This window comes from Macaca mulatta, chromosome 19 (genome assembly GCF_049350105.2).
Source record: "Macaca mulatta isolate MMU2019108-1 chromosome 19, T2T-MMU8v2.0, whole genome shotgun sequence".
In the NCBI taxonomy this organism is placed as follows: Eukaryota; Metazoa; Chordata; class Mammalia; order Primates; family Cercopithecidae; genus Macaca; species Macaca mulatta.
In genome coordinates this window covers 51,003,503-51,028,403 of record NC_133424.1, presented here as the reverse complement: position 1 = coordinate 51,028,403, position 24,901 = coordinate 51,003,503, and the positions used below count along the sequence as shown (strand labels likewise).

Genomic DNA, 24,901 nt, shown 5'->3' with positions numbered 1-24,901 from the left:
GAGACTCCTAGAATACTTTAGAATACAAGAGCAGCAGCCTAGGGGGCCATGGTGAGCTGACCACTGGTGCGTGGAATTAGGCCTGGGGTTCAGACACTAGCACCAAAGGGCAGGAGAGAGACTGGGATCCCAGGGACAGGGACAGAGAGCAGAGTTCTGAGTTTGAGGCACAGAGACCCCACCAAGGCAGAACATTGGATATGGGGACCCCTCTCAAGTGGGAGATCAGGATTTCTAGGGGTATAGTCTCCCATGTGGGAACCCCCCCAGAGTAAATCTAGGACACAGAGCCACCCCCAGGGCTCATTTCTTAGGGTGAAGAGCAGAGAACCCTCCTCCCCGTATGGATAAGATAATAGGAGCTCCAGCACCAACCTGTCGGGGTAAGACTCTCAGGGTGGTGAGAAGGACAATGGGACTCCCAGGAATGGGGGGTATATCACTCAGCATCCAGTCGAGAGACAGAAAGCACACAGCCATTTGAATGAGGAAAGTTCAATTAAAGAATCATTTACTTATTAATAGGAGATTAACTATTAAAAGGCAAAGAGGGCCTGGTACGGTGGCTCACACACCCAGCACTTTGGGAAGATCGCTTGAGGCCAGGAGTTCGAGACCAGCCTGGACAACATAGCGAGACACCCGTCTCCACAAAAAATTTAAACTTAGCCAGGCGTGGTGATGCATGCCTGTGGTCCCAGCTATTCAGGAGGCTGAGTTGGGAGGATCACTTGAGCCCAGGAGTTCGAGGCTGCAGTGAGCTATGATTGCACCACTGCCCTCCAGCCTGGGCAAGGCGGCAAGACCTTGTCTGTTTACACACAAACAAATAAATTGAAATAAGAAACGGTAAAGAGAACACTAAAGACTACCACCAAAGCAGACAGAGGAAGTAGCCCCCACTTCTAGGGCTAAGGTAGAGGCCTCATGGAAGGGAGAAATCGGCCCCTCCTCTTCAAGGAGCGGAGAATCAGCCCCAAGGCTGAGTAGCCCACTGGGTGGCACAGAGGTTTCTGCAGGCTGGAGTTGGCAAGAAGGAAACCTCTCACTGGGAAGCCAGCTGGGACCAGTGGCACTCACTGACTGTGGCCACACACCCTGGCCAGAGCTGGAAGGGCCAAACCGGCTGGAAGCCAGACCAGGAGCCCCTCCCTGCTGCAGTGACTCTCCAGCGCCCTCTGTTGACAAAGCTTAACTCTGCGGGTGCATCTGAAGCTGAGAGGCTGTACATTGGTAACAGGCACAGGAGGAAGGAGACATTTGAAGACTGGCTTCTCCCACACAGGGATTCCACAAGCTGGCTCACAGATGTACTAACCGTAGGAACAGGGTCCTGGACACAGAAGTCCTCCAGGACAGGGCCTCAGCAGTGAGACACCCTCAAGGCTACTGGCTTGAATATAGCAACCCTCCGGGGTGGAATTTTGCGCTGAGGGAGGCCCAGGCCATGAGACTTAGCTAGTTAGGGCCTCAAACGTTTCGAATCATGCTGAGACCCCTGGCACTGAGCACTTGCCAGAAGATCACCCAGGGCCCTAGTCTAGGGCACAGAGGCCGCCAGGACCTAGAGAAATTGGAGACCAATTGCTATCAAATGTGGAGACATCCAGAGGGCTAAGGTCTCAGGCATGGGGGACCCTGAGGCCTAGATCTTTTTTTTTTTTTTTTTTTTTTTTAAAGATAAGGTCTTATTCTGTCACCCAGGCTGGAGTGTAGTGTAGGTTACTGCGCCTCGATTTCCTGGGCTCACACAATCCTCCTGCCTCAGCCTCCTGAGTAGGGGGGGACTACAGGCACACACCACCATGCCTGCCTAATTTATTAATTGTTCCGTAGAAACGGGGTCTTGCCATGTTGTCCAGGCTGCTCTCAAACTCCAGGGCTCAAGCGATCCTCCCACCTCAGCCTCTTAAAGTGCTGGGATTACAGGCCTGAGCCACCACACCTGGCCTGGGGCCCAGGCCTTGAACAGAGAGAACTGTAGTGCTGGGATCTCAGACATGAATGCTCTCAGGGCAGGCACTGCAGACACAAGGACCCCTGGGGCACAGATCTCAACTTGGGTCAAGTGCACCTTCTCTCTAAAGGGCTAGATGGTAAATGTTGAAGCTTGCAGGCTATACATTCTCGATCACAGCTACTCACTCTGCCATGGTGGCGTGAAAGCAGCCGTAGACTATGTAAGTGAAGAGGATGAGGTTCCTATAAAACTTAAAATAGAAGAACAGGCTGAAATCTCAAGCGAGGACCCCAGGGAAACTGCATCGTAAACACAGGCCCAGAGCCTTGGTCTTAGGTGCATGGACTCCACAACCTCAGTCTCACACAGCAAATGGCAGGGCCTCAGTCTTAGGGGTAGGGGGACTCTAGGGCCTGGGTCTTGGCTGTAGGGACCTCTGGGACCCGGGTCTCAGGTATGGGAACTTTGACACCCGAGACTTAGACACAGTCCACCGTGGGGCCTCAGTGTCAGATGTGCGGGACTCCCAGGGGCTGGTCTTGAAAATAGCAGGCTGGGCGTGGTGGCTCATGCCTGTAATCTCAGCACTCTGGGAGGCCAAGGTTGGCTGATCACTTGATGTCAGGAGCTCGAGACTAGCCTGGACAACATGGTGAAACCCTGTCTCTACTAAAAATACAAAAATCAGCCAAGCATGGTGGTAGGCACCTGTAATCCCAGCTACTCAGGAGGCTGAGTCAGGAGAATCGCTTGAACCTGGGAGGCAGAGGTTGCAGTAAACCGAGATTGCACCATTGCTCTCCAGCCTGGGTGACAGAGAAAGACTCCATCTCAAAAAACCAACAAAACAAAACAAAATACAAAAGCAAACTATAGCACCTGGGTCCTAGACATGAGGACTCTGGAATCCGGTCTTGCCTGCGGTAACCCTCAGATCCCTGGCATAGACTGGGGTAGATGTGGAGGCAGCGGCCATCCTTTACAATGGGCAGCCTCTCAAGGTCCTCCCTCTTCTGTCCCCAGACCCGTGCGACGGTGTGACATGCCGGCCACAGGAGACGTGCAAGGAGCAGGGTGGCCAGGGCGTGTGCGTGCCCAACTATGAGGCCACGTGCTGGCTGTGGGGCGACCCACACTACCACTCCTTCGACGGCCGGGCGTTTGACTTCCAGGGCACCTGTAACTATGTGCTGGCAACAACTGGCTGCCCGGGGGTCAACACCCAGGGCCTGACGCCCTTCACCGTCACCACCAAGAACGAGAACCGGGGCAACCCTGCTGTGTCCTACGTGAGAGTCGTCACTGTGGCTGCCCTGGGCACCAACATCTCCATCCACAAGGGCGAGATCGGCAAAGTCCGGGTATGTGTGGCAGGATGGTCCCCTGAGGTCCCCGGGAGGACAGGAGGGATCCTGACGACCACAGTTAGCAGCTCAAGGCTCTTTGTCTTCACCTGGGCCTGAAACAAAATGTCAACAAAAAGAATAATTCCAGCAAAAATATCTCCCCGTTCCTGGGAATTAAACAAGCCTAGCCCCTTGCTAAGGGCTTTAACCTAGGACCTCAGCATTTGCTTTTTTTAGAGATCTGGGTTTCAATCCAGCCTCTCCTCCTTATGAGCTAGGTGATGCTGTGCAGTTCACTTGGTAGGCCTCAGTTTCCTCATCTGTGAAGTGGGCATCATATCAGGGCCTGTCCCACAGCAAGGTGGTGCATGTCACATGCTAAGCTCAGAGTCTAGTCCAGGTGAACACTCGTTTGAGTGTCTGTGAGGGAACAAGTGAGAGGCCCAGAGACCAGGACATGGAGAGAAAAATACGGAGATTGGGCTGGGCATGGGGGCTCACACCTGTAATCCCAGTACTCTGGGAGACCAAGGCAGGTCGATCACCTGAGGTCAGTAGTTCAAGACCAGCCAGGCCAATATGGTGAAACCCTCATCTCTACTAAAAATACAAAAATTAGCTGGGTGTAGTGGCGCTACTGTAATCCCAGCTACTCTGGAGGCCGAGGCAGGAGAATCATTTGAACCCTGGAGGCAGAGGTTGCAAGAGCCAAGATTTTGACACTGTACTTCAGCCTGGACAACAGAGCGAGTATCCATCCCCCGCCACCAAAAAAAAAAAAAATATATATATGTATATATATATATATATGGTGAGATCACAGGAGAGAGATGGGCTGTCCTTTCTGCCCAGGGAAATGGAGATAGAGCTTAATGGTAGCTCACAGACAGACAGACAGACAGACAGATGGAACAGAGTAGGCGGTAAATAAATGATAGTGAGTGAGTGGAAGAGACACACAGAGAATGAGTGAGAGAGGGAGGAAGGGAAGAGGAGGGAGAGACAGACAAAGAGAGAGAGAGAGAGAGAGAGAGACGACCAAGTGATAGAGACTTAGGTGAAGACAGAGGGAGAGAGACACAGAGAGACAGAGAGACAGACGGGGAGGGAGGTAGAGATCAAGGGAGAAGATTAGAAAGAGTAAAGTGAGGTTTCATTCCCCAAGACCTGGGCCAGAACAAATGTCCACACTGTGTCCGATGACAATCCAACTATCGGAGGAAGGCCTTGGCCCCTCCCAGCCCCCGGTAGGGTGAGAGAGAGGGAGGCAGAGGGCCAGAGCTGGGGCCATAACACCTCCAGTGACCCGTTTGACTTCTTCCTCCTTCCCCAAGGTGAACGGTGTGCTGACAGCGTTGCCTGTCTCCGAGGCCAACGGGCGGATTTCAGTGACCCACGGTGCATCCAAGGCACTGCTGGTGGCTGACTTTGGACTGCAAGTCAGCTATGACTGGAATTGGCGGGTAGATGTGACGCTGCCCAGCAGCTATCATGACGCAGTGTGCGGGCTCTGTGGTAACATGGACCGCAACCCTAACAATGACCAGGTCTTCCCTAATGGCACCCTGGCTCCCTCCATACCCATCTGGGGCGGCAGCTGGCGAGTCCCAGGCTGGGACCCACTGTGTTGGGACGTATGTCCGGGATCCTGCCCAACGTGCCCTGAGGACAAGCTGGAACAGTACGAGGGCCCTGGCTCTTGCGGACCCCTGGTCCCTGGCGCAGGGGGCCCCTTCGCCACCTGCCATGCTCATGTGCCACCTGAGAGCTTCTTCAAGGGCTGTGTCCTGGACGTCTGCATGGGTGGTGGGGCCCACGACATTCTTTGCAAGGCACTGGCTTCCTACGTGGCCGCCTGCCAGGCCGCTGGGGTTGTCATCGAAGACTGGCGGGCACAGGTCGGCTGTGGTGAGTGTCGGGGTAGCAGAGGCGGGGCTGGGGTCACGTTCCCGTCTCTTCGGGGCTAGTTTGGTTTCACTCTGGTCCTCCTGGGTCTCTTTGTTTGCTTTTCTCTCTGTTTGTCTCTCTGTCTCTTGGTGCTCGTCTCTGTGCCTCACTTTGCTTGTCTCTGTCTGTTTCTCATTCTGTCTCCCTCAGTTTCTTCTTGGGTCTCCTGGTCTCTTGCTTTCTCCCATTTGTTTCTCTGTGTTCTATGTCTTTGTATCTCGTGCTCTGTCTCTCCCTTTCTGTCTGCTCCCTATTGTCACTCTCTGTCTCCTCCCACCCTGTCCTGTGACCCCACCCTAACACCCTTTTCTCTGTTTCTCTCCTTCCTGCTCCTTCATCTGCCCACAGAGATCACCTGCCCAGAAAACAGCCACTATGAGGTCTGCGGCCCACCCTGCCCGGCCAGCTGTCCGTCCCCTGCGCCCCCTGCGACCCCAGCCGTATGCGAGGGTCCCTGTGTGGAGGGCTGCCAGTGCGACGTGGGTTTCGTGCTAAGTGCTGACCGCTGTGTTCCCCTAAACAACGGCTGCGGCTGCTGGGCCAACGGCACCTACCATGAGGCGGGCAGTGAGTTTTGGGCTGATGGCACCTGTTCCCACAGGTGCCGCTGCGGGCCTGGGGGCGGCTCGCTGGTCTGCACACCTGCCAGCTGTGGGCTGGGTGAAGTGTGTGGCCTCCTGCCATCCGGCCAGCACGGCTGCCAGCCCGTCAGCACAGCTGAGTGCCAGGCCTGGGGTGACCCCCATTATGTCACTCTGGATGGGCACCGATTCGATTTCCAAGGCAACTGCGAGTACCTGCTGAGTGCACTCTGCCACGGACTACCCTCCGGGGCTGCGAACTTCACTGTCACTGTAGCCAATGAGCACCGGGGCAGCCAGGCTGTCAGCTACACCCGCAGTATCACCCTGCAAATCTACAACCACAGCCTGACACTGAGTGCCCGCTGGCCCCGGCAGCTACAGGTGAGGAGGGCTGTGGGCCAGACAGAAGCGGGTGCCAGCTCTGGGGTTGCCTGAGATGGTAAGGGCTTCACCATTCCCCTGGGCGGGCACCTTTCACAGCTTAGCTGGGGCATGATGGAAGAAGGGTCAGAGGATAGGCCTGGGAGCCTGATGGCTTGGCACCGCGGCTTCTTCCTCTCTGAGCCTACTGTATTCCTCCGAAAACTGGTCTAAGAAAAGTACCTGTTGTAGAGAAGGATGAGGAGTCAGTGACATGTGCCTATAGAGGCTCTTTTTTTTTTCTTTTTTTTTTTCTTTCTTGCTTTTCTTTCTCTCTTTTTTTTTTCTTAGCCTGACCCTGTTGCCCAGGCTGGAGTGCAGTGACAGGATTAGGGTTCACTGCAGCCTGGAACTCCTGGGTTCAATCGATCCTCCCACCTTGGCCCCGGCCTCCCCAGTGGCCGGGACTAAAGGCGCCGCGACCACACTGGCTAATTTTTCATTTTTTTTTTGTAGAGATGCAGGTCTCACTATGTTGCCCAAGCTGGTCTGAACTTCTGGCCTCAAGCCATCCTCCCATCTCGGCCTTCCAAAGTACTGGGATTGTAGGCTGCGCCACCAGGCCCGGCCTATAGATGCTCATTATTATTTTCAGAGGGGAGGTGACATGCTCAGGGTCCCACAGCTAGTAGGTGGTGGGGCCAGGATTCAAAACCGTGTTCGCTCTGCTTACCGCTCCCCCAATCCCGGCCCGCAGGTGGACGGCGTGTTCGTGGCTCTGCCCTTCCATCTGGATTCGCTGCTGCACGCACACCTGAGCGGCGCCGACGTAGTGGTGACCACAACCTCAGGGCTCTCGCTGACTTTCGATGGGGACAGCTTCGTGCGCCTGCGCGTGCCGGCGGCGTACGCGGGCGCCCTCTGTGGCTTATGCGGGAACTACAACCAGGACCCCGCAGATGACCTGAAGGCTGTGGACGGGAAGCCAGCTGGATGGCAGGTGGGCGGGGCCACGGGCTGCGGAGAATGTGTGTCTGGGCCATGCCCATCGCAGTGCACCCCAGAGCAGCAGGAGTCCTTCGGCGGCCCGGACGCCTGCGGCGTGATCTCCGCCACCAACGGCTCGCTGGCGCCCTGCCACGGCCTTGTGCCACCCGCGCAGTACTTCCAGGGCTGCTTGCTGGACGCCTGCCAAGTTCAGGGCCATCCTGGAGGCCTCTGTCCTGCAGTGGCCGCCTACGTGGCAGCTTGTCAGGCCGCTGGGGCCCAGCTCGGCGAGTGGAGGCGGCCGGACTTCTGTCGTAAGTACTGCTCCATGCATGGTCCCCATAGTAGGGTCTCTCCCTGCCCTTCCTTTCCAGGACTGTAAGACAGCAGCCCCTTCCTCCTCCATGGGGCTCAGGGACCACCTTCCTTCCTCTGAGCTGGGTATCTCCTGTCAGGAAACACCTTGGCTCTCACACACTGAAATGCCCCAAGTCAGGTACTGCAGTGAGAGAGAGTCAGTTGGAAACAGGTATTGAGAGTCTGGCCGCGGTGGCTCACGCCTATAATCCCAGCACTTTGGGAGGCCAAGGCGGGCAGATCACCTGAGGTCAGGAATTCGAGACTAGCCCAGTCAACATAGTGATACCCCCATCCCTACTAAAAGTACAAAATTCATCCAGGTGTGGTGGCGGGCACCTGTAATCCCAGCTAATAGGGAAGCTGAGGCAGGAGAATCACTTGAACCCAGGAGGCAGAGGTTGCAGTGAGCCGAGATCGCGCCGGTGCACTCCAGCCTGGGTAACAGAGACTCCATCGCAAAAAAAAAAAAAAAAAACCAGAAAGAAACAAACACCTAGTCAGAAACCCGGGGTCCAGGACACTCTTGTGGATTGGTGATCCATGTTCTCAGACATCCAAGGCATGTAGATTGGGATGACTGACCCTGCCTCAGTCACATAGCAGGGTACCCTTGGTTAGGAAGACCTAGTGAGTTACAACTGGTCACAGGGCCCTGGTCTGTTGCACACACTGAAATACACCTAGCCACACAGAATTAGTCGCATGCCTTCAGTGGTATCTGCTTAGATTTTATACTAACTGGTCAGATACACTCAGAAAGAATCAGGATCCTGACATAGCCCTGGGCAGATCCACACAGATGCATAGTTGGATAGTCCTAGGCTGTTCCCTTCAAGCAGGTCTCCTGGTCACAGGTATCCTGCCAACTTCACCCAGGCACAGCCTGAGACAGACCATGTCACACGGACTCTGGGAGATGCTCCAGGTCAGACACCCACAGCTGGGTGCCCTCAGGCAGAGTCATACCCTGAGATACATGTGGCCCCATACCCCAGTCACATTCACACCCTGAGATACCCGTAGTCAGTTCTGATCTTGCATAACCCGAATAGATAAGAGTGATCCATTTCACCCAGGTAATCCTGGCTGACATAGTGAGACCCCATCTCTACAAAAAATCATAATAAATAGCCGGATGTGGTGGCTCACCCCTGTAGTCCCAGCCAATCGGGAGGCTGAGGCCAGAGGATCGCTTGAGGTGGAGGTGGAGGCGGAGGCTGCAGCAAGCTGTGATTGGGCCTCTGCACTCCAGCCTGAGTGAGATAGAGTGACAGCCTGTCTCAAAAAAATATCAGGCAAGCAGAATCATTTGATCTTTAGAAATATTTGGTCAGAGAGACGTGGGCATGTCCCCTCCCATTGCAGGTCCCACACTGAGTCCCCCAGTTAGATGTCCTGGATCACATGTGCATACCCAGAGACAGCCAGGTTGACCTGAGCAGTTTTCCCACTCAGGGCCTCCCCAGACCCCGACTCGAATGCCTACATGGCTCATGCCCACCTTGTCTCCACAGCCTTCCAGTGTCCTGCCCACAGCCACTACAAGCTCTGTGGTGACTCCTGCCCCGTGAGCTGCCCGAGCGTCTCGGCCCCCGAGGGCTGTGAGTCGGCCTGCCGTGAAGGCTGTGTCTGCGATGCTGGCTTCGTGCTCAGTGGTGACACCTGTGTACCTGTGGGCCAGTGTGGCTGCCTCCACGATGACCGCTACTACCCGCTGGGCCAGACCTTCTACCCTGGCCCCGGGTGTGATTCCCTTTGCCACTGCCGGGAGGGCGGCCTGGTGTCCTGTCAACCCTCCAGCTGCGGCCCACATGAGACCTGCCGGCCATCCGGTGGCAGCTTGGGCTGTGTGGCCGTGGGCTCTGCCACCTGCCAGGCGTCGGGAGACCCCCACTACACCACCTTCGATGGCCGCCGCTTCGACTTCATGGGCACCTGCGTGTATGTGCTGGCTCAGACCTGCGGCACCCGGCCTGGCCTGCATCGGTTTGCCGTCCTGCAGGAGAACGTGGCCTGGGGTAATGGGCGAGTCAGTGTGACCAGGGTGATCACGGTCCAGGTGGGAAACTTCACCCTGCGGCTGGAGCAGAGACAGTGGAAGGTCACGGTGAGAGCAGATGGGGAGCAGGGGGTGAGGGTCCTGTGGGTGGGTGGGGCACAGGCAGTGCTCAGCCCAGAAGTTGGGGGCACAGAGATGAGAGTGCATGTGTGAGGCCTGGGGTCCCTGAGGACAGAAGATGCCGATCAGAACCCAGAGTGGGAAGCCAATGAGGGAGGTGTCCTCAGGGACTTGGGAGCTGCTCCCCCTACTCTGTCCCTCAGTCTCCACCCTCTCTTCACCTCCATGCATTGACTTTTCTCTCCAAATCTCTCCCACCCTCTCCTCCCTTCCTCCCCATCCTCTCCCCACCTCAATCCTGGATTCTGTCCTACTCACCTCCCTGTTCTGCCACTCATTGGCAGGACGTGGTGCCATCAGAGGTTGAGAAAGCCCCAGGCTGGAGAAGCTTCATGGATGGGGACAATCTGTGGGTGACACTATCACCCCCTTAACAACAACAACAGCAGCTGTAGTTTCTATACAGCTGACTGCAGACCTTTTGGCCGCCAGGCACTTCATGTCCATGGTGTCTGTATGTGTGCACCAGGAGCTGCAGGCACTATGACGTGCTTTATTTTTCAGAGTGGGGTAGCCCATCACTGGCCATAGTCCCCCAGCAAAGGTGGAGCTTGAACCCCGTGCTGCTCTGCAGAACTTTTCTTACCAAGAAGATCTGGTCTCCTATGGAGACTGGCATCTCAGTTACGGTGGAGGGGTTTCCCCGGAGAACCCACTGAAAAACACACACGCAGCTGTTTCTCTGGTAGCAGTATTGGCGAAGGTGCTGATACATTACTGACTTAATTTGGTGAACTGGATAGGCATGACTTTTTTTTCTTTCTTTCTTTCTTTCTTTTTTTTCTTTTTGAGACAGAGTCTCTCTTTGTCACCCAGGCTAGAGTGCAGTGGCGCCATCTCTGCTCACTGCCACCTCTGCCTCCTTGGTTCAAGTGATTCTGCTGCCTCAGTCTCCAGAGTAGCTGGGATCACACGTGTGCAACACTACACTCAGCAAATTTTTGTATTTTTAGTGGAGACGGGGTTTCGCCGTGTTGGCCAGACTGGTCTCAAACTCCTGACCTCAGTGGTCTGCCGGCCTCAGCCTCCCAAAGTGCTGGGATTAGCGGCATAAGCCACTGTGCCCAGCTGACACGCATGACTTGATTGAGTATATTGCCTAATGTTTTCCAAGCTCCTAGAATAGCCCCTGACATACAGTGCCTAAACACATAAGAATTGTTGGTGTTCTTGTTAGCTGCTTCTTACTGAATCCCACAGCTTCCCTACACATGTGGGAGCTCTTATTACTCCCAGTTTACAGCTGAGGAAACTGAGGCAAGGGTAAGTCAGTAGCCCTTACCCGCCCCCCCAGCCCTGCTTGGGAAGTGTGGCAGTTGACCGTGTTTTTAGGAGACTCAGCCAGGAGCATATCTTTCTCCTGCCTTCTCCTGTGATTCTTCGCATTTCCAAAAGAATCCAGTGTGCACTGTCTGTGATAAGGAAGGGTGAGCAAATGTATTAATCAGGGGTTGATTTATTTATTTATATTTTTAGAGACCTGGTCTTGCTCTCTCATCGAGGCTGGAGTGCAGTGGTGTGATCCTAGCTCCCTGTAGCCTCGAACTCCTGGTCTCAAGCAATCCTACCACTTCTGCCTCCTGAGTGGCTGGGACTACAGGCATGCACCACCATGCCCAGTTAATTTGTTTTATTTTGTAGAGACAGGATCTCAATATGTTGCCCAGACTGACCTTGAACTCCTGGGCTCCAGTGATCTTCCTGCCTTAGAGTCTCAAAGTGCTGGTATCATAGACATGAGCCACTGTGCCCCGTCCAGGGGTGGATTTATGAGGCTTTGTTGGTGCCTAGTAACCTTAAACTGAAACCACTGGTCCTCAGCTCATAGGTTTGAGTTCATTTCCCCAAGAATTTAGTCTAACTTTCCACCCGCTGATGCTTTAAAGCAAAAACCTGTGTAGTCCGTTTACTCTTCAGAAGAAAAACCTCCATTCATAGCTGCTAGTAACGGCAGATGCTCCTGAAGCATGCATGCTATGCCAGCCATGTTTCTCAGCACTTTACAGACATTAATTCATCTGATCCTGACAACAGTTCCATGGGGCAAACACCTTATTTTCGCCTGAAAGATGAGGAAAGAGAAACAGGGAGAGGTGACTCACTTGCCCAAGGTCACAAAGAGGGTAAGGGGGAAACTGTTTGAACTTGGGCAAGTGGCTCTGGGGGCGATCATTGCTTATTAATGCCTGCATCGAGTGATACATAAAGGATAGCTGGAGGCTTGTTACTTCCTTGAGACATGTATTCGATTCCCGTGGCTGCCATAACGATTATCACAAGCTTCGTGGCTTAAAACAGTACAATGTACTTTCCCACAGTCCTGGATGCCAGAAGTTCAACATCAGGGTGTCGGCAGAGCTGCACCGCCTCCAAAGGCACTGGTTGGGGGATCTTGCTTTCTGTTTCCAGCTCTGGGGGCTCCAGGTTCTCTGGGCTTGTGACAACACCATTCTAATCTGTGCCTTCATCTTCATGTGACCTTTTCTTGTGTGTCTGTGTCTTTTTCTCTCTGGCTCTTATAAGGACACTTGTCATTGATTTAGGGCCCAGCTTAATCCAGGACAATCTCATGTTGAGATTATTATCCTATTACATCTGCAAGAACTTTATTCCAAGTAAGCTCACATTATGGGATTCTGGGTGAATATGTCTTTTGGGGACCACCATTCAATGCAATCTCAGACCCTATTATTATATCCATTTCATAAATATGAAACTGAGGGCCTAAGAGGTGAGGACACACAGTTCTTCAGCATCAGGCATGGGCTTGAACTAGGGTCTGACCCCCACTCAAAGTTTACTTTCTGAAGCGTGGCCTGCCTCTCTCGCCTCCCAGGTGAACGGTGTGGACATGAAGCTGCCCGTGGTGCTGGCCAACGGCCAGATCCGAGCCTCTCAGCATGGTTCAGACGTTGTGATTGAGACCGACTTCGGCCTGCGTGTGGCCTACGACCTTGTGTACTATGTGCGGGTCACCATCCCCGGAAACTACTACCAGCAGATGTGTGGCCTGTGTGGGAACTACAACGGCGACCCCAAGGATGACTTCCAGAAGCCCAATGGCTCACAGGCAGGCAACGCCAATGACTTCGGCAACTCCTGGGAGGAGGCGGTACCTGGCTCTCCCTGCCTGCCGCCGCCCACCTGCCCGCCAGGGAGCGAGGGCTGTGACACCAGCAAGTGTCTTCCCGAGCAGGAGAAGAAGTATCAGAAGGAGGAGTTCTGTGGGCTCCTCTCCAGCCCCACAGGGCCGCTGGCTTCCTGCCACAAGCTGGTGGATCCCCAGGGTCCCTTGCAAGATTGCGTCTTTGATCTCTGCCTGGGTGGTGGGAACCTGAGCATTCTCTGCAGCAACATCCATGCCTATGTGAGTGCTTGCCAGGCGGCTGGAGGCCACGTGAAGCCCTGGAGGACGGAAACTTTCTGTCGTGAGTGAGGGAGAGCCAGAGGGGCAGGGAGGGGAGAGGTTGAAGCACAGAAGGGTAGACCCTGGGCCTTGCAGCCCCTCCCTCCCCAGGGCTCTGACGGGCACCCCTTCCTTGCAGCCATGAAGTGCCCAGCGAACAGTCACTACGAGCTCTGCGCGGACACCTGCTCCCTGGGCTGCGCGGCTCTCAGTGCCCCTCTGCAGTGCCCAGATGGGTGTGCTGAGGGCTGCCAGTGTGACACCGGCTTCCTCTACAACGGTGAAGCCTGCGTGCCCATCCAGCAGTGTGGCTGCTACCACAATGGTGTCTACTATGAGGTAGGAACCTAGTCATCTGGGGCAGAATATGGGGCCTCACCCCTCCCACTCCTCATCAGCCCCACAGCCTACTTGGTCTCTTATGTATTCTTTTTGAGTCAGGGTCTCACTCTGTCACCCAGGATAGAGTGTAGTGGTACGATCATAGCTCACTGCAGCCCCGAGTTCCTTGGCTCAAGCAATCCTTCACCTCCCCTTCCAAGTACCTGGACTATAGGCGTGCACCACCAAGCCCAGCGAGTTTTTAATTTTCTTGTGGAGACATAGACATGGGGGTGTCTCATTATGTTGCTCAGGCTGGTTGTGAACTCCAGGCCTCAAGCCATGCTCCCGCCTTGGCCACCCAAAGTGCTGGAATTAATGGCATGAGCCACCATGCCTGACCCATTCAGCCACCTTTTTTTTTTTAAGACATAGTCTTGCTCTGTTGCCCAGGCTGGAGTGCAACCTCTGACTCTTGCCCGGGTTCAGGTTCACTGCAACCTCGGAGTCCCAGGTTGAAGCAATTCTCTTGTCTCAGCCTCCTGAGTAGCTAGGAGAGCAGGCGTGTGCCACTATGCCCGGCTAATTTTTTGGTTTTTGGTAGAGATGGGGTTTTGCCATATTGGCCAGGCTGCTCTCAAACTCCTGACCTCAAGTGATCCTCCTGCCTTGGCCTCCCAAAGTGTGAACATTACAGGCGTGAACCACCACAGTTAGTCCACTCTCTCTTGAATGTCTCTTGTGCCCACTTCTTTCCCCTTCCCCATGGCCCTCCCTTGGTCCAGCTGGTCCTCTCCCACCTGGGTCCCTCCAGGCTCCTACCTTTGCTCCCTCTGGTCCACCCTCCACATGGCAGTGGTAAAATTCTTTCTAAATATCACCATGGACTCTGAAGCTTTAAACCCTCCCCTGACTCCCCAGGTCAACTTGTGGCTTTGCCTTCCAGGTCTGGAAAAAGGGAGTCTTTCTGACCACAAAGACAAGATTTTCATCTGTTATACCAGCTGCTAACACCCTCTGCTTCCCTCTCCCACTCTCTCCCTGTTGGTCCTTCTTCTTTGACTGGAGCATGTATTTGTCTAATGCCTGACTCCCTTGCAGGACTGTGAGCTCTCCGCGAGGTGGGACCCTCTCTCTGTTGTTCCCCTCACGTAAATAATAGTAATAATAACAAAAATTGTAGATAGTGCTTTCTATGTATCTTGTAATGTTTTAAGTGCTATGTGTGCATATTTTTATATATACATTACATATCTAAAAACTTTTTATTCTGAAAATTTTCAAACATGCGAAAATTAAGAGAATAGTGGAAGAACTGTCCATGTACTTACCCATTACTTAGCTTCAAAAATAAGCCACATTCTCCCAGTCTTGTTTGATGTCTACCCCATGTATCTCTCCTATCTGAATGTTTTAAAGGAAGCCTTTTTTTTTTCTTTTTTTCCTTGAGATGGAGTTTCGCTCTGTCACTCAAGCTAGAGTGCAGTGGCGAGGTTTCGCTTCACTACAAGCTCCGCCTCCTGAGTTCACTCCATTCTCCTGCCTCAGTTTCCCGAGTAGCTGGGACTACAGGCGCCCGCCACCACACCTGCCTAATTTTTTGCATTTTTAGTAGAGACTAGGTTTCACCATGTTAGCCAGGATGGTCTCAGTCTTCTGACCTCGTGATCCACCCGCCTCGGCCTCCCAAAGTGCTGGGATTACAAGCATGAGCCACCGCGTCCAGCCTACCCTTTTCATTTTATCTGAATTTTACATGTGTTATTAACTCAGTTATACTTCCATAGGCAGGCGCTACTATTTTCTGCAATGTACACATCAGGAAACTGAGCCATAAAGCGGTGAAGTAACTTGCTCAGAGTCACACAGTTGGGAAACAGAAGAAACGAACTTCAAGCCCAGGCGATCTGCCCTTAGTTACTATGTCACACCATTTCTCCTACAGCAGAGATTGAGCGGATATTTTGGAATGAATGAGTTGATGAATAAAAGTGAATGAACAAATGTACAAATGAATGACGGCCCCAAACCCATGCTGTGCCTCAGCTTCACAGACAGGGCGCCATCCTGCTGAGAGATGTCCCTTGTCTGTGATGTCTGCAAACCCCTCTGTGCCCAGAATGCCAGAGATGTGAGAGTCAGCTCCCACCCATGGTGTCTGATGGCCGTGCCCTCTCTCCCCACAGCCGGAGCAGACAGTCCTCATTGACGACTGTCGGCAGCAGTGTACGTGCCATGTGGGTAAAGGCGTGGTGTGCCAGGAACACAGCTGCAAGCCGGGGCAGGTGTGCCAGCCCTCCGGAGGCGTCCTGAGCTGCATCACCAAAGGTGCTGGGCTGGGCTGGGACTGGGGCTGATGTGACTATGGATGGAGTACAGGGACTCTGAGGCCGAGGGTGATGTGACTGGGGTGTCCATGGCGGGAGGTGCACAGGACTAATGATGGAGGTCGCAGACCTGGAGACCCTTGGGCTGGGTTTCACAGGGCCAGGGCCACCTACTGTGGGAGGCAGGGACCCTAGGGAAAATCCAGGCTGTGGGGACCCTCAGAGGTTTCTCAGGGTTGATGTCAGAGACCCTCGGTATAAGGCAGGGACAGGCGCGCGTTTGCTGATACGGGCTACATGGTAAATGTTTCAGCTTGCAGGCTGTATGGTCTCGTTCCAACTACTCACTCTGCCACTGTGGCATGAAAGCAGCTGTAGACTATATAAGTGAAGAGGTGAGGCTCCTGTAAGAATTTAGAATACAAGAGCAGCAGCCTAGGGGGCCATGGTGAGCTGACCACTGGTGCGTGGAATTAGGCTTGGGGTTCAGACACTAGCACCAAAGGGCAGGGGAGAGACTGGAATCCCAGGGATAGGGACAGAGAGCAGAGTTCTGAGTTTGAGGCACAGAGACCCCACCAAGGCAGAACATTGGATATGGGGACCCCTCTCAAGTGGGAGATAAGGATTTCTAGGGATATAGTCTCTGATGTGGGAACCCCCCCAGACAAAATCTGGGACACAGAGCCACCCCCAGGGCTCATTTCTTAGGACGACGAGCAGAGAACCCTCCTCCCCACATGGATAAGATAATAGGAGCTCCAGCACCAAGGTGTAGGGCTAAGACTCTAAGGGTGGTGAGCAGGACAATGGGACTCCCAGGAACAGGGGGTATATCACTCAGCATCCAGTCGAGAGACAGAAAGCACACAGCCATTTGAATGAGGAAAGTTCAATTAAAGAATCATTTACTTATTAATAGGAGATTAACTATTAAAAGGCAAAGAGGGCCTGGTTCGGTGGCTCACACACCCAGCACTTTGGGAAGATTGCTTGAGGCCAGGAATTCAAGACCAGCCTGGGCAACATAGCGAGACACCCGTCTCCACAAAAAATTTAAACGTAGCCAGGCGTGGTGATGCATGCCTGTGGTCCCAGCTATTCAGGAGGCTGAGTTGGGAGGACCACTTGAGCCCAGGATTTCGAGGCTACAGTGAGCTATGATTGTACCACTGCCCTCCAGCCTGGGCAAGGCAGCAAGACCTTGTCTCTTTACAAACAAACAAATAAATAGAAATAAGAAACGTTAAAGAGAACACTAAAGAATACCACCAAAGCAGACAGAGGAAGTAGCCCCCACTTCTAGGGCTAAAATAGAGGCCTCATGGAAGGGAGAAATCGGCCCCTCCTCTTCAAGGAGGGGAGAATCAGCCCCAAGGCTGAGTCCAGTCCTAGTGCAGCTGTAGCCCACTGGGTGGCACAGAGGTTTCTGCAGGCTGGAGCTGGCAAGAAGGAAACCCCTCACTGGGAAGCCAGCTGGGACCAGTGGCACTTGCTGAGTGTGGCCACACACCCTGGCCAGAGCTGGAAGGGCCAAACCGGCTGGAAGCCAGACCAGGAGCCCCTCCCTGCTGCAGTGACTCTCCAGCGCCCTCTGTTGACAAAGCTTAACTCCGCGGGTGCATCTGAAGCTGAGAGGCGGTACATTGGTAACAGGCACAGGAGGAAGGAGACATTTGAAGACTGGCTTCTCCCACACAGGGATTCCACAAGCTGGGGTCACAGATGTACTAACCGTAGGAACAGGGTCTTGGACACAGAAGCCCGCCAGGACAGGGCCTCAGCAGTGAGACACCCTCAAGGCTACTGGCTTGAATATAGCCATCCTCTGGGGTGGAGTTTTGCACTGAGGGAGGCCCAGGCCATGAGACTTAGCTAGTTAGTGCCTCAGACGTTTCAAATCATGCTGAGATCCCTGGCACTGAGCACTTGCCAGAAGATCACCCAGGGCCCTAGTCTAGGGCACAGAGGCCGCCAGGACCTGGAGAAATTGGAGACCAATTGCTATCAAATGTGGAGACGTCCAGAGGGCTGAGGTCTCAGGCATGGGGGACTCTGAGGCCTAGATCTTTTTTTATTTTTTATTTTTTTTATTTTTTTTGAGATAAGGTCTTACTCTGTCACCCAGGCTGGAGTGTAGTGTAGGTTACTGTGCCTCGATTTCCTGGGCTCAAACAATCCTCCTGCCTCAGCCTCCTGAGTAGCGGCGGACTACAGGCACACACCACCATGCCTGCCTGATTTATTAATTGTTCTGTAGAAACGGGGTCTTGCCATGTTGTCCAGGCTGCTCTCAAACTCCAGGGCTCAAGCGATCCTCCCACCTCAGCCTCTTAAAGTGCTGGGATTACAGGCCTGAGCCACCACACCTGGCCTGGGGCCCAGGCCTTGAACAGAGAGAACTGTAGTGCTGGGATCTCAGACATGAATGCTCTCAGGGCAGGCACTGCAGACACAAGGACCCCTGGGGCACAGATCTCAACTTGGGTCAAGTGCACCTTTTCTCTAAAGGGCTAGATGGTAAATGTTGAAGCTTGCAGGCTATGCCTTCTCGATCACAGCTACTCACTCTGCCATGGTGGCGTGAAAGCAGCCGTAGACTATGTAAGTGAAGAGGATGAGGTTCCTATAAAACTTAAAATAGAAGAACAGGTGGAAATCTCAAGCGAGGACACCATGGAAACTGCATCCTAAACACAGACCCAGAGCCTTGGTGTTAGGTCTACAAAACCTCATGGACTCCAAAACCTCAGTCTCACACAGCAAATGGCAGGGCCTCAGTCTTAGGGGTAGGGGGACTCTAGGGCCTGGGTCTTGGCTGTAGGGACCTCTGGGACCCGGGTCTCAGGTATGGGAACTTTGACACCCGAGACTTAGACACAGTCCACCATGGGGCCTCAGTGTCAGACGTGCGGGACTCCCAGGGGCCGGTCTTGAAAACAGCAGGCTGGGCATGGTGGCTCATGCCTGTAATCCCAGCACTCTGGGAGGCCAAGGTTGGCTGATCACTTGATGTCAGGAGCTCGAGACTAGCCTGGAAAACATGGTGAAACCCTGTCTCTACTAAAAATACAAAAATCAGCCAAGCATGGTGGCGGGCACCTGTAATCCCAGCTACTCAGGAGGCTGAGTCAGGAGAATCGCTTGAGCTCGGGAGGCAGAGGTTTTAGTGAGCCGGGGTTGCACCACTGCTCTCCAGCCTGGGTGACAGAGAAAGACTCCATCTCAAAAAACCAACAAAACAAAACCAAATACAAAAGCAAACTATAGCACCTGGGTCCTAGACATGAGGACTCTGGAATCCGGTCTTGCCTGCGGTAACCCTCAGATCCCTGGCACAGACTGGGGTAGATGTGGAGGCAGCGGCCATCCTTTACAATGGGCAGCCTCTCAAGGTCCTCCCTCTTCTGTCCCCAGACCCGTGCGACGGTGTGACATGCCGGCCACAGGAGACGTGCAAGGAGCAGGGTGGCCAGGGCGTGTGCGTGCCCAACTATGAGGCCACGTGCTGGCTGTGGGGCGACCCACACTACCACTCCTTCGACGGCCGGGCGTTTGACTTCCAGGGCACCTGTAACTATGTGCTGGCAACAACTGGCTGCCCGGGGGTCAACACCCAGGGCCTGACGCCCTTCACCGTCACCACCAAGAACGAGAACCGGGGCAACCCTGCTGTGTCCTACGTGAGAGTCGTCACTGTGGCTGCCCTGGGCACCAACATCTCCATCCACAAGGGCGAGATCGGCAAAGTCCGGGTATGTGTGGCAGGATGGTCCCCTGAGGTCCCGGGGAGGACAGGAGGGATCCTGACGACCACAGTTAGCAGCTCGAGGCTCTTTGTCTTCACCTGGGCCTGAAATAAACTGTCAACAAAAAGAATAATTCCAGCAAAAATATCACCCCATTCCTGGGAATCAGACAAGCCTAGCCCCTTGCTAAGGGCTTTAACCTAGGACCTCGGCATTTGCCTTTTTTACAGACCTGGGTTTGAATCCAGCCTCTCCTCCTTATGAGCTAGGTGATGCTGTGCAGTTCACTTGGTAGGCCTCAGTTTCCTCATCTGTGATGTGGGCATCATATCAGGGCCTGTCCCACAGCAAGGTGGTGCATGTCACATGCTGAGCTCAGAGTCTAGTCCAGGTGAACACTCGTTTGAGTGTCTGTGAGGGAACAAGTGAGAGGCCCAGAGATCAGGACATGGAGAGAAATATAGGGGATTGGGCTGGGCATGGGGGCTCACACCTGTAATCCCTGCACTCTGGGAAGCCGAGGTAGGTGGATCAACTGAGGTCAGTAGTTCAAGACCAGCCTGGCCAATATGGTGAAACCCTCATCTCTACTAAAAATACAAAAATTAGCTGAGTGTAGTGGCGCTACTGTAATCCCAGCTACTCTGGAGGCCGATGCAGGAGAATCACTTGAACCTGGGAGGCGGAGGTTGCAAGAGCCAAGATTTTGACACTGTACTTCAGCCTGGACAACAGAGCGAGTATCCATGCCCCCCCACCCAAAAGAAAAGAAATATATATATATATATATATATATATATATAGTGAGATCACAGGAGAGAGATGGGCTGTCCTTTCTGCCCAGGGAAATGGAGATAGAGCTTAATGGTAGCTCACAGACAGACACAGAGGGAGGGAACAGAGTAGGCGGTGAATAAATGATAGTGAGTGAGTGGAAGAGACACAGAGAATGAGGGAGGGAGGGAGGAAGGGAAGAGGAGGGAGAGACAGACAGAGAGAGAGAGAGAGACGACCAAGTGATAGAGACTTAGGTGAAGACAGAGGGAGAGAGACACAGAGAGACAGAGAGACAGAGACGGGGAGGGAGGTAGAGATCAAGGGAGAAGATTAGAAAGAGTAAAGTGAGGTTTCATTCCCCAAGACCTGGGCCAGAACAAATGTCCACACTGTGTCCGATGACAATCCAACTATCAGAGGAAGGCCTTGGCCCCTCCCAGCCCCCGGTAGGGTGAGAGAGAGGGAGGCAGAGGGCCAGCGCTGCGGCCGTAACACCTCCAGTGACCCGTTTGACTTCTTCCTCCTTCCCCAAGGTGAACGGTGTGCTGACAGCGTTGCCTGTCTCCGAGGCCAACGGGCGGATTTCAGTGACCCACGGTGCATCCAAGGCACTGCTGGTGGCTGACTTTGGACTGCAAGTCAGCTATGACTGGAATTGGCGGGTAGATGTGACGCTGCCCAGCAGCTATCATGGCGCAGTGTGCGGGCTCTGTGGTAACATGGACCACAACCCCAGCAATGACCAGGTCTTCCCTAATGGCACCTTGGCTCCCTCCATACCCATCTGGGGCGGCAGCTGGCGAGTCCCAGGCTGGGACCCACTGTGTTGGGACGTATGTCCGGGATCCTGCCCAACGTGCCCTGAGGACAAGCTGGAACAGTACGAGGGCCCTGGCTTTTGCGGACCCCTGGTCCCTGGCGCAGGGGGCCCCTTCGCCACCTGCCATGCTCATGTGCCACCTGAGAGCTTCTTCAAGGGCTGTGTTCTGGACGTCTGCATGGGTGGTGGGGCCCACGACATTCTTTGCAAGGCACTGGCTTCCTACGTGGCCGCCTGCCAGGCCGCTGGGGTTGTCATCGAAGACTGGCGGGCACAGGTCGGCTGTGGTGAGTGTCGGGGTAGCAGAGGCGGGGCTGGGGTCATGTTCCCGTCTCTTCGGGGCTAGTTTGGTTTCACTCTGGTCCTCCTGGGTCTCTTTGTTTGCTTTTCTCTCTGTTTGTCTCTCTGTCTCTTGGTGCTCGTCTCTGTGCCTCGCTTTGCTTGTCTCTGTTTCTCATTCTCTCTCCCTCAGTTTCTTCTTGGGTCTCCTGGTCTCCTGCTTTCTCCCATTTGTTTCTCTGTGTTCTCAGTCTCTGTGTCTTGTCCTCTGTCTCCCCCTTTCGGTGTCTGCTCCCTATTGTCGCTGTCTGTCTCCTCCCACCCTGTCCTGTGACCCCACGCTAACACCCTTCTCTCTGTTTCTCTCCTTCCTGCTCCTTCATCTGCCTACAGAGATCACCTGCCCAGAAAACAGCCACTATGAGGTCTGTGGCCCACCCTGCCCGGCCAGCTGTCCTTCCCCTGCGCCCCCTGCAACCCCAGCCGTATGCGAGGGTCCCTGTGTGGAGGGCTGCCAGTGCGACGCGGGTTTCGTGCTAAGTGCTGACCGCTGTGTTTCCCTAAACAACAGCTGTGGCTGCTGGGCCAACGGCACCTACCACGAGGCGGGCAGTGAGTTTTGGGCTGATGGCACCTGCTCCCACAGGTGCCGCTGCGGGCCTGGGGGCGGCTCGCTGGTCTGCACACCTGCCAGCTGTGGGCGGGGTGAAGTGTGTCGCCTCCTGCCATCCGGCCAGCACGGCTGCCAGCCCGTCAGCACAGCTGAGTGCCAGGCCTGGGGTGACCCCCATTACGTCACTCTGGATGGGCACCGATTCGATTTCCAAGGCAACTGCGAGTACCTGCTGAGTGCACCCTGCCACGGACCACCCTCCGGGGCTGCGAACTTCACTATCACTGTAGCCAATGAGCACCGGGGCAGCCAGGCTGTCAGCTACACCCGCAGTGTCACCCTGCAAATCTACAACCACAGCCTGACACTGAGTGCCCGCTGGCCCCGGCAGCTACAGGTGAGGAGGGCTGTGGGCCAGACAGGAGCGGGTGCCAGCTCTGGGGTTGCCTGAGATGGTAAGGGCTTCACCATTCCCCTGGGCACCTTCCACAGCTTAGCTGGGGCATGATGGAAGGGTCAGAGGATAGGCCTGGGAGCCTGATGGCTTGGCACCGCGGCTTCTTCCTCTCTGAGCCTACTGTATTCCTCCGAAAACTGGTCTAAGAAAAATACCTGTTGTAGAGAAGGATGAGGAGTCAGTGACATGTGCCTATAGAGGCTCTTTTTTTTTCTTTTTTTTTTTTCTTTCTTGCTTTTCTTTCTCTCTTTTTTTTTTCTTAGCCTGACCCTGTTGCCCAGGCTGGAGTGCAGTGACAGGATTAGGGTTCACTGCAGTCTGGAACTCCTGGGTTCAATCGATCCTCCCACCTTGGCCCCGGCCTCCCCAGTGGCCGGGACTAAAGGCGCCGCCACCACGCTGGCTAATTTTTCTTTTTTTTTTTTGTAGAGATGCAGGTCTCACTATGTTGCCCAAGCTGGTCTGAACTTCTGGCCTCAAGCCATCCTCCCATCTCGGCCTTCCAAAGTACTGGGATTGTAGGCTGCGCCACCAGGCCCGGCCTATAGATGCTCATTATTATTTTCAGAGGGGAGGTGACATGCTCAGGGTCCCACAGCTAGTAGGTGGTGGGGCCAGGATTCAAACCCGTGTTTGCTCTGCTTATCGCTCCCCCAACCCCCGCCCGCAGGTGGACGGCGTGTTCGTGGCTCTGCCCTTCCAGCTGGATTCGCTGCTGCACGCACACCTGAGCGGCGCGGACGTAGTGGTGACCACAACCTCAGGGCTCTCGCTGATTTTCGATGGGGACAGCTTCGTGCGCCTGCGCGTGCCGGCGGCGTACGCGGGCGCTCTCTGTGGCTTATGCGGGAACTACAACCAGGACCCCGCAGATGACCTGAAGGCTGTGGACGGGAAGCCCGCTGGATGGCAGGTGGGCGGCGCCCCGGGCTGCGGAGAATGTGTGTCTGGGCCATGCCCGTCGCCTTGCACCCCAGAGCAGCAGGAGTCCTTCGGCGGCCCGGACGCCTGCGGCGTGATCTCCGCCACCGACGGCCCGCTGGCGCCCTGCCACTGCCTCGTGCCGCCCGCGCAGTACTTCCAGGGCTGCTTGCTGGACGCCTGCCAAGTTCAGGGCCATCCTGGAGGCCTCTGTCCTGCAGTGGCCGCCTACGTGGCAGCTTGTCAGGCCGCTGGGGCCCAGCTCGGCGAGTGGAGGCGGCCGGACTTCTGTCGTAAGTACTGCTCCGTGCATGGTCCCCATAGTAGGGTCTCTCCCTGCCCTTCCTTTCCAGGACTGTAAGACAGCAGCCCCTTCCTCCTCCATGGGGCTCAGGGGCCACCTTCCTTCCTCTGAGCTGGGTATCTCCTGTCAGGAAACACCTTGGCTCTCACACACTGAAATGCCCCAAGTCAGGTACTGCAGTGAGAGAGAGTCAGTTAGAAACAAGTATTGAGAGTCTGGCCGCGGTGGCTCACGCCTGTAATCCCAGCACTTTGGGAGGCGGAGGCGGGCAGATCACCTGAGGTCAGGAATTCGAGACTAGCCCAGTCAACATGGTGATACCCCCGTCCCTACTAAAAGTACAAAATTCATCCAGGTGTGGTGGCGGGCACCTGTAATCCCAGCTAATCGGGAGGCTGAGACAGGAGAATCACTTGAACCCAGGAGGCAGAGGTTGCAGTGAGCCAAGATGCGACACTGCACTCTAACCTGTGCAACAGAGTGAGACATCAGATCAAAAAAAAAAAAGAAAGAAAAGAAAAAAGAAAGAAAGAAAAAAAGAAAAGAAACACCTAGTCAGAAACCTAGGGTCCAGGACACTCTTGTGGATTGGTGATCCATGCTCTCTGACATCCAAGGCATGTAGATTGGGATGGCTGACCCTGCCTCTGTCACATAGCAGGGTACCCTTGGTTAGGAAGACCTAGTGAGTTACAGCTGGTCACAGGGCCCTGGTCTGTTGCACACACTGAAATACACCTAGTCATATAGAATTAGTCGCATGCCTTCAGTGGTATCTGCTCAGATTTTACACTGAGACTAACTGGTTAGATACACTCAGAAAGAATCAGGATCCTGACATAGCCCTGGGCAGATCCACACAGATGCATAGTTGGATAGTCCTAGGCGGTTCCCTTCAGGCAGGTCTCCTGGTCACAGGTATCCTGCCAACTTCACCCAGGCACAGCCTGAGACAGACCATGTCACACGGACTCTGGGAGATGCTCCAGGTCAGACACCCACAGCTGGGTGCCCTCAGGCAGAGTCATACCCTGAGATACATGTGGCCCCATACCCCAGTCACATTCACACCCTGAGATACCCATAGTCAGTTCTGATCTTGCATATCCCGAATAGATAATAGTGATCCATTTCACCCAGGTAATCCTGGCTGACATAGTGAGACCCATCTCTACAAAAAACTACCAATGAATTAGCCAGATGT

The 24,901-nt window shown here is 54.4% G+C and overlaps 1 protein-coding gene and 1 long non-coding RNA gene across 2 annotated transcripts in view; one reads left to right on the top strand and one right to left on the bottom strand.

The window, feature by feature from the left end:
* Positions 1 to 24,901, top strand: part of FCGBP (Fc gamma binding protein) — a 95,216-nt gene that overhangs the window by 59,044 nt on the left and 11,271 nt on the right. The window contains exons 20-31 of the mRNA XM_028838934.2: positions 2,984 to 3,321; positions 4,641 to 5,214; positions 5,602 to 6,218; positions 6,955 to 7,498; positions 9,059 to 9,651; positions 12,560 to 13,151; positions 13,269 to 13,468; positions 15,637 to 15,778; positions 19,195 to 19,532; positions 20,837 to 21,410; positions 21,796 to 22,412; positions 23,143 to 23,686. Of these exons, the coding sequence (XP_028694767.2) occupies positions 2,984 to 3,321; positions 4,641 to 5,214; positions 5,602 to 6,218; positions 6,955 to 7,498; positions 9,059 to 9,651; positions 12,560 to 13,151; positions 13,269 to 13,468; positions 15,637 to 15,778; positions 19,195 to 19,532; positions 20,837 to 21,410; positions 21,796 to 22,412; positions 23,143 to 23,686 (5,673 nt within the window). The remainder of the gene's footprint in view (positions 1 to 2,983; positions 3,322 to 4,640; positions 5,215 to 5,601; positions 6,219 to 6,954; positions 7,499 to 9,058; positions 9,652 to 12,559; positions 13,152 to 13,268; positions 13,469 to 15,636; positions 15,779 to 19,194; positions 19,533 to 20,836; positions 21,411 to 21,795; positions 22,413 to 23,142; positions 23,687 to 24,901) is intronic.
* LOC144337497 (uncharacterized) lies at positions 1,787 to 4,096 on the bottom strand. The gene is made up of 2 exons (XR_013410683.1): positions 2,631 to 4,096; positions 1,787 to 1,863 (listed from the first exon to the last, which is right to left on the bottom strand). It is a non-coding gene; the product is annotated as an uncharacterized LOC144337497 (long non-coding RNA).